At 28.4% G+C, this 9,854-nt stretch overlaps 1 protein-coding gene across 1 annotated transcript in view; it reads left to right on the top strand.

Moving 5' to 3' along the window:
- The first annotated feature begins 835 nt into the window (after nucleotides 1-835).
- LOC101234503 (uncharacterized) overlaps nucleotides 836-9,854 on the top strand; it is a 61,484-nt gene continuing 52,465 nt past the window's right edge. Inside the window, exons 1-2 of the mRNA XM_065803335.1 lie at nucleotides 836-1,532; nucleotides 2,136-2,404. Coding sequence (XP_065659407.1) covers nucleotides 1,287-1,532; nucleotides 2,136-2,404 — 515 coding nt within the window. The 5' untranslated portion in view covers nucleotides 836-1,286. The remainder of the gene's footprint in view (nucleotides 1,533-2,135; nucleotides 2,405-9,854) is intronic.

The raw sequence follows: 9,854 nt of genomic DNA, 5'->3' as shown, positions 1-9,854 counted from the left end.
ACCACAAATTGTACATTGCAACTCAAGTTCAAAAGCCATTCCTAACTTCTAATTTTGATTTAGCTTTATTGAATGTGCACATGTGCACACTCTGGACCCAAAAGAATATTAAAAATTTTAGTTAACTATGTCATCTTAACTATTCGGTTTCCTGTAATGTTTTTTTTACAAAAGTCATTAATTACTTCAACCTTTGAACTATATAACCTCTTATCAGAAACTGTTATCTTTAATTGTAACTCCAGAGCTTTCAGTAAAACTTTTAAGTTGAAAACATGATGCCTTTTCGTCTTTAAATCGAAGTTTACGAAATGGTTTTTCCACTTCAATTTGAATATATATATTTAAACTTGTTAAATATACTAAATAAATAAATATATATATAGCTAAACAGCAACAACATTATCTTATAAAATATAACAAATTGTTACAAAACTAAAAATTAAACATATATTTAAACCAATTTCCTGCAAGAATGTAAACCAGTATGCAAAATCAGTTAGTCAACTGGAAGAACCTCGTATTTTCTCAGCATTATGTCTATTATGTTGGTTCTACAAACAAAAAGCTATTTTCAAAAACAAAAATCAACTTTAAAATTGTGCTAAAAAAGGTGAAAAAGTACTTTAAAATGTTGCTATGTGCGTTGCTAGGGGAATTAAAATAACAAACATCTAAATAAATAAAATTTTGACCAATTTTAGTATCTAGTTGGAAAAGTAAATACCACCAACATTTTCTACGATAAATTTGAATTAAGTTAGGTGTATTTTAAAAAAACAATTTTTTTAAATAATTCACACTTTTTAATATGGTTGTGCCTTAACTAACTGCTGAGTGAATTTCGGTGAGGGTACGGTGCACAGCATGCGCTATATAATTTTCTTAAAAAGTGGCAAGAATGTGGCATTCTTGTTTTCAGAAAGTTTTGAATTTCAGAAAGTAGTCTATTTGCATCCCTACCACCTAAATAAAAAAAAAAAAAAAAAGTCGAACTAGTCAAAAAAAGTTTAAGCATTGCACCCCCCCCCTCCTTTTTTCGCTAATCATTAAACCCTTATATTTTAGTCGTTACATGTAAGTTGTGAATGTTATATATGTGATTTGGAGTCCCTTTAATTTATTCGATTGACAAATACTGGGTTTTTAAAAATTACTCGGTTTTGAAGATTAGTTTACCTGAGCGTCGTATTAAATTATCGACTTTAGTCAAATTTACAGTTTTACAGGGATGAAATTTAAAAAAATATATTTTCTCGAGACCAATAGATTAATAAATATATAAAATGAGCAATAGTAATTCAAATGACTGTTTTAAACAAGAAAATGAACAAACAGACGATAGTGAAGAGGAAAATGAAGAAACAGAAGTAAAAAGGGAAACAGAAGAAGGCAAAAGTAATGATGAGATCAGCGACGATCATTCGTTGCATTGTATTACTTACAGCACACTTAGCTCATCTCCTAACTCTATTAGTTGGTCTGCAGATGAAAGTTTAGCTATTATAACTGATAAACGTATATATGTCCTTGTATCTTTTCAATAAAGAAAATTGTTTTTTCCTGGTAATAAGAAGATTTGTTTTAAATATTTTATTATTTTGTATGACTTAGAAAGAAAAGTCTAAAACAAGAAAATACCATTTCTTTTTTTTTTTCATCTTAATGGTATAGTGTTTTGACCTTTCTGTTTTTGGGAGATGCCATGTATTATTTTTTAGTATTATTGCTTTGGCATCTTCTCGCGAGATGGCATGCACTCATACTCTTCAATTAAGAAAATAAAAAATTGTGATATACCTTGAAATTTAACAGAGAAAAAAGTCTGCATCCCTTATCATATTTTTGGACACAAAAAGTGTTTATTATTTAAATTTAAAAATTGTTTTGTAATATTCTTTTATACATTGGTTATTTTAAATACTGTAATATTGCTTTTCCAGTCATTGTAGCAATTGAGTTTTAAAAAATTTGTTTAAATATTAAAAGTCAAAAAAGTTTGCTCTTTAGTGATATTTTTTTTTTATTGAAACATCAAATTTCAGAAAAACAACAACAAAGAATCCATTCAGACATGGTTTTTGTAAGTTTCATTTTTGATAAATTATATTTTCCTTTAACTCTGTTTAAATCAGAAAATTGTTTCATCATGTATGCGGAAAAAACCTGGAACGGATTTCGGATTAAAGTTTGAAACAACTGTTGTTGAAAATATAAAACCAGTAAGTTATGATACTGGGGTAGACACAAAGAGTTTTTGTAAACGCATCAATGGTTCATTTTTACAAAGACAGTCTTATCTATTAGATAGCGCAACATTTGAAAATGATAACTTTTGTGTTGAAAATAAAAACAGCTATTGTCAACTAAGATGGTCGCCTTTATCTTCTACAAAAGATGGTAGGTAAGAATTACTGTGTGTATATATAAATGTGTGTGTGAGTGCATGTATGTGTGTGTGTGTGTGTGTGTGTGTGTGTGTGTGTGTCATTATCAAATCTTGAGCAGTGCTCGTAAATTGTTTTTTAAAAATCAAAATGAAATAAGATTTCAAAATACTATAAATAACTTGAAAAGTATCAAGATGTATTTTATTTCCTGATACTTTTAAATTTTATTGATTTTGAGTAATTCTCCCACTTCACGTTTTTACTATTCTAATGTAATCACTAGAGTTTTTAGATGCATTTAATCGAATTATGCATTCCATTAACCTTTCATACTGTTTTCTTAATAATTGATGCATCTGGACATTTCCAAAAAATTATGCATGGAAACTTGAATATGTTTTGTCTATTATTTTCATAATAATAAAGCTGGCAATCTCCAATTTGCTCTCATTTAATTCTAACCTATATAAATATTTTGTAGACAAAAAATGGTATACATTATTAATGTTAACAAAGAATAAATTAAGTTTGAAACGGAATCATGCACAGAACAGAAAAACTCAAATTTTAGTTACTAGATATATAAACTTTAATTCCTCAAAAAATATAAGTTTCAGCATTTTTCATTTTTTTTTTTTTACATGATGTTTTAAATATAAATAAACGTTCCAGAAAGTTACAGGATTGCATCAAAAGAAAATTTTAAGAAAATTTTGGTTAAAATTGAAATATTTACTGTATTAGGCAACCTATATTTTTTAGCTACTGAAAATTTAAATAACATTTAAAATAAGACTATTTTCCGAGGCAGGTAACATTTTTGATAAAAAAAATAGCTAGTTTATTACTCAAAACTGGATAGCAACTCTTTTTGCACCACAATATTCCTAAACTTCTAGTAATTCTTACATAATTGCTTATTGCAAATAATATTAATAATAATAATGATAAATATATATATATATATATATATATATATATATATATATATATATATATATTTATACATACATACATACATACATACATACTTACATACATACATGCATACATACATACATACATACATACATACATAAATACATACATACATACATACATACATACATACATACATACATACATACTTACATACATACATACATACATACATACATACATACATACATACATACATACATACATACATACATACATACATACATACATACATACATAGATATATATATATATATATATATATATATATATATATATATATATATATATATATATATATATATATATATATATATATGTATATATAGAACTCTTAAATGTTGTCAGAAAGTTTTTTCCATATTTTGTTGACAAAAAGTAAAAATTAAATTGCAAGACCAGAATTTTTTTTTTTTATTAATTGATAGACTGCCTGCCCAAATTGAAAAAAAAAATGCAAATTTAATTGACCAGAATGTTTTTAAAAACATTCTGGTCAATTAAATTTGCATTTTTGCGGTTTTTTTAAAAAACGAATAATTTGTAATTAAATTAAATGGTTTTAAGTTAAAAGTAATTAAAAGTGACGCATATGTTGGCGTAAGAATCATTTTTTTCCTTCCGTGCTTCCCAAATATAACAATCTATAGAACTATATATACAGGCTTGGTCGGGAAAGGCGTGCGATCGCACTCTGATCTTGACCACGCATACAATATTTAGTTGCGACAACTTGCCCACGGCTTCATAGATGTTTTGAGAACATTTCAAAAAATAATCAAGCGCAAAAAAGTTCAACTGGACCGATGAGAGACAATTACAAAAATTAAAAGCTGCCTGATTAAATTGTTATAAAATAAGTTTAGAATAATTAATAAACTTCGTCTTTTATAATTAAGCGACACTCTTTTATATAAAGTAAAAACTTACTATTAATAATTGTTTAATTAAGAAACAATTGTTATTCAATTTATCAAAGAGTTTATTATAATTTCTTTTATTTGAGTACTTCTGATTTATTTCAACAAGATTCTAATAAACAAAGGTTTGTTGATTTATTTAATAAATAAAAAAGTTAATCTTTTTTTAACCATTTTGCGCTTTGCGTAGTTGGCCTGAGTTTTGTTTTTACAAATTACATACAATTCTTTGTAGTACGACAAACAAAAGAAACAGTTAAATCATTCAGTTACTATGACATCTTCATAGATGTTTTGAGAACATGTATGTTTCCATGTTTGTCCGCATAACAATATGTTTTAAAAATACACGCAAAAAAATTAAATTCATAACTTTAATCTTTACTAATTAAATGATTTTATATTAGTAAAACGATTCGCTAATATAAATTTGTTTTGTTTTAATACGTTGACTTATTGTTGGAGCTACACACACAGATATTTAAAAGATTTAATAAAATGGCAGCGTATAAACTTTTTAATAACATATTTTGATCTATATTATTAAAAAGTTTTATATATACAGCATATAATATATACATATATTAGCTTATACGCTGCCTTTTTATTAAATTCAACTTATTTATGCAATCGTATAACAAGAATATGACAATCAAAGATATCATATATATAATGCTATATATATTTTCGTCCTTCAGGACTCTTTAGTAATGTACATAAATATAAAATTATGTGGGATAAAAATTATATAATAAATTGTTTATCCGTCCAATTCAGATTTAGAACTTATATCTTCACTGGTGCAACTTTCTTTGCTACTATACGCTAGCATTAGCTGAATCAAGGCAAAAAACTCTTCGCTTATCTAAGAAAATATCCACAGCGCGACTTAAAATATCATCGCGTTCTTGTTGAGTGAAATTCGTGTCATTCCCTGCTATGATTATTGAGTCTTCCATTGTTGAGTGGTTCATCTTTAAACGTCTATCAGTCAAAGTCACAGTCAAAATACTGAAAACGCGTTCGACAGCTGAATTAGAACCAACAATACACATCAGAAGTTCAACTAAAAGACTCAAGTTTGGAAACTTAGTTTTATGATAAAGAAAAATATTCTGCCATATTTGCAATGGTGTGAGTGCAATGGTGTACTGCGCATTTATTACTAGTTTTGCAGCTCTCCATTCCGAAAGAACCATTTTAAAATCCATTCCTAATTTTTCTAGAGGGTAAAAAAATTTGTTTAGTAATAAAGATATGCTGGCATCACCATGAATGCTGTCTGCTGTCCATACTTGCGGATCTAACCAATTCATTGATACGAATATAGGATTTAACAGCGAACTAAATCTAATGTTTATCAATGGCAGAATGATTTCAATTGCTAATTTTCTTACTTTAATGGCAGAATGAATACATTCAAAGGTATGATTAGCCATATTGTTGAGTTCAATCTCAATAAACTCTGGGTTTGATTTTTTCATTTCGTTACCTTCTTTGAAATACGAAGAAATAAGATTGGTTGAACCATCTTTTTCATTGATTATAAACTTGAGACAATATGAATCAATAATATTATCAATATCTTCCTGGCTTAATTCCGCTAAGCTAGCCTTTGTTATATCCACCGCTGGTTTTAACTCATTCACCGTTAACATTTGTTTTTCAAAAACCAATGATAATGGTGATAACTTTTATAAGATGTCCATATAACTACAAACCATACATAATAGTCTGTAGTCATGCAACCGTTTGGACAATCCAGAAAGTTTAGCATGCATATCTGTTTTAGTGTCGCGATCAGCAAGAGCATTATCGAAACCCACAATAAGCGAAGGCCAATTATGTAAAAGTTTTGTAAAGCCGCGTCTCCTGTGACTTATAAAGCGCATTCCAAATATTTTAGGCAAGGTGTAATATGTAATGTTCAAAGCCTCAGCAGCTTTTTTAACTGCGCATAGTTAAGTGCGCATTTAGTTTTCCAGAATTGCGAAATAAATTAAGTATGAAAATGTAAAAACGTTCACACTCTTTATACTGGGAAATATCTTTCACAGCATCTTTTATTGCTAATTCTAAACGATGGTTTACGCAGTGAATTTTTATCAGCCACACTCTATCTTTTTTTAATTGTGTCAACACGCCATTATAAATTCCAAATTAACGCAAGCTCCGTCGGCTGTAGCGCTTACAAGTTTGTATTTGTAAGCTGGCGCAGTTAAAGGAACACTACCGGTTTCAATAAAAATGCTATCAATAGCCTTTTTAATGGTATTGGCACTCATACCACCCAAACTATTCATATCAAGTAAAGAAACTACAAAACAGGCAGGGGTCCCCTTGCGTTCAACGCGCACAAGAATCAACTCTTTTTCATCCTTTGTTTTTCTAGCCTGAGAACCATCGGAAAGAATGGAGAAAAAGTTTGTTTCATTGACAATTTTAGCAACTTTTTCTTTAATGGCACTGGCAATGCATGAGATATATTCACGTGCTAAAAAAGAAATTAAAAACAATAAAAAAAAAATAATAATATAACTAATATTTTTCAAATTAAAAAATCAAATGGATAAATCAAAAGGATAAGACCATTTGGATGTAAAATCTTGAAAGCAAAAAAAATTAAACTTTCATTATAATAGTAACGTAACTTTAATTTGATTTTTTCATTTGAATTGTTTTATCAAATTACGAAAAAGAAACTGAACCTAAAAATCAATAACCTGCTTTATTGTTGTCTTTTCCTTCAAAAAGGAGTACACCATTAAGTCTTTGGCATTTGATCAGTGTTTTGAAATGGCTATGTGGCATGCTCGGTTTTAGAGCCATTTCATAGGCTGTTCTAATCATCTTTAATAACGCTTCGCGGTTGTCTTGTGTAATAGGTAACAAGTTTTCCATATTGAGGTTAGCAGCATAACTACTTCCAGAATCTTCTGAGTTACCCTTATCAATCAGCACCGCTAATTTATGGCTTTGCCCTCTAAGATGGCGATCAACCTTTATTATTATCAAAGAAAAAATCACGGTTCAAATTAAGCAATTCTCTAAAAAATTTATTCACATAGTAATATAGTAAATTATAAGATAACTACAGTTATAAGTTATATAATGGTAGAAAAATTATGTTTAAATTAATTCCTGGAGTCACAAATTAAGAACAAGCTAATTATTTTAATTTTACCTGATACTTTGTCACCACACAAGTTCCCTCTGTAAACGCTGTCAAAGAATTATTTGATACTCCTTTAACTAAAGCATCCGTTAAAATTTCAGTTTTGTTCCTAGCACAAATCTTACACCATATTTTGACAACTAAGCCATTTTCTTCTGTGTATCCAATAACTGATTCTTTCCCCCACGAAAGAAAAGTTTTTAAGTTCTTAGATATTGGTTTACTATTGGTTTACTAATTTTTTTTGCTTCAGATGTCATTCTTACAAATTTGTTATACTTAAACTTAAATTTACTTATTTCTGTTTTAAATACTTATTAAAATGAAAAATAAAAAAAAAGCCCACTCACTATTCATAATCAGTGGTAAAGCAGTTCCGCTTCCTCCACGTAATTTATTTTTAGCTTTTGAGTTTAATCATAAAAAAATGCTTTCATATAGTTTGACGTATTTAAAATTTGGTTTTGGTTAGTAAAATAAAAAATAAAAATATAATTCATTTGGAATGTAATTTGTTTGGATACTGATCATTATAGACTGCTAATTCAGGGGTCTAGCACATTGCGGAATTGTTTTTAACATTTTTAAAGATACTGCTAAAAACAACGTTCTAACATAGTCATAGTAACTGAATGATTTAATTGTTTCTTTTGTTTGTCGTACTACAAAGAATTGTATGTAATTTGTAAAAACAAAACTCAGGCCAACTACGCAAAGCGCGAAATGGTTAAAAAAAGATTGACTTTTTTATTTATTAAATAAATCAACAAACGTTTGTTTATTAGAATCTTGTTGAAATAAATCAGAAGTACTCAAATAAAAAAATTATACTAAACTCTTTAATAAATTGAATAACAATTGTTTCTTAATTAAACAATTATTAATAGTAAGTTTTTACTTTATATAAAAGAGTGTCGCTTAATTATAAAAGACGAAGTTTATTAATTATTCTAAACTTATTTTATAACAATTTAATCAGGCAGCTTTTAATTTTTGTAATTGTCTCTCATCGGTCCAGTTGAACTTTTTTGCGCTTGATTATTTTTTGAAATGTTCTCAAAACATCTATGAAGCCGTAGGCAAGTTGTCGCAACTAAATATTGTATGCGTGGTCAAGATCAGAGTGCGATTGCACGCCTTACCTGACCAAGCTTGTATATATATATATATATATATATATATATATATATATATATATATATATATATATATATATATATATATATATATATATATATATATATATATATATATATTAGGGATGTACCGGAATTCTGTTCCTAATTTGTGACTTTTAGGTGCAATAATCTATTATATAAGAATTAGCAATAACTACCATAATAAAATACCATTTGAGTCTTAGCAATGTTTATTTCGAAATTTAATTGGTGTTGTCAATGTTTTGAAAAAGATAGTGAGTATATAAGTTTTTGTGTGCTTATAATGCAGTAGTGATGTAGTAGTAGAGTAGTAGAGCGCTCGCTTTATAAGCGAGAAGTTCCGAGTTTGACCCTCACCATGTCCCTGGTAGTACTGCGCTTAACTTGTTTTTCCGCACAGTGGCCTTTTTTGTGAAAGTTCGTGTTTCGGAGTTATAGAGTTGAGAGAGGGTTATAACCACAATTAAGTAGCCACTACAGACAAAGGTCTGTAGTGGCCTTCTTGGCCTTGGGAAGGTGAATTAACACAAAAAAAAAAAAGAAAAAAAAAAAAGAAAGTATGTATATATATATATATATATTTATTTTTAAAAAGTTAGTGAGTAGCAAATAAAAAAGTCTTATCAGAAATAAATGAGCAAATTAATTAACTTCAATTAATATTAAAAATTAGATTACAACACATGCGGTAGTGGTGTAGTGGTAAAGCGCTCGCTTCATAGGCGGGAGGTTCCGAGTTCGATCCCCACCACGTCCCTGGTAGTACCGCGCTCAACTTGTTTCTCCGCGCAGCGGCCTTGTTTGTCAAGGTTTGTGTTTCGGAGTTATAGAGTTGAGAGAGGGTTATAACCACTATTAAGTAACCTCCTCATCTGTAGTGGCTTTATCGGCCTTGAGGAGGTGAATAACAAAAAAAAAAAAAAAAAAAAAAAGTCATAAATGTCTTAACTACTCTAATATTTCACGCATTAGTGGAATTTCACACATTTTTGAATATGCTGACATTATTAAAAAATAATTCTAAAGTCATTATAGTCATTAATCAATTTGCCAATATGCTTTTTTTTTAAATATAATTTTCAAAAGAAAATTTGCGTAGTTACTCCCATAATTACCACATAGAGTATTTTTTATGCTACAAACTCAGCAGTACTATAAATTTTATATTTGGTTGATAGTGACACCTGAAATTCCTAGCAACCGTTCAATTCGCATAGTTACTAGCCTAAGT

The sequence above is a fragment of the Hydra vulgaris genome, chromosome 08, assembly GCF_038396675.1.
Source record: "Hydra vulgaris chromosome 08, alternate assembly HydraT2T_AEP".
Classification (NCBI taxonomy): Eukaryota; Metazoa; Cnidaria; class Hydrozoa; order Anthoathecata; family Hydridae; genus Hydra; species Hydra vulgaris.
Note: the sequence above shows the minus strand (reverse complement) of the source record. Positions and strands in the feature narration are given on the sequence as shown.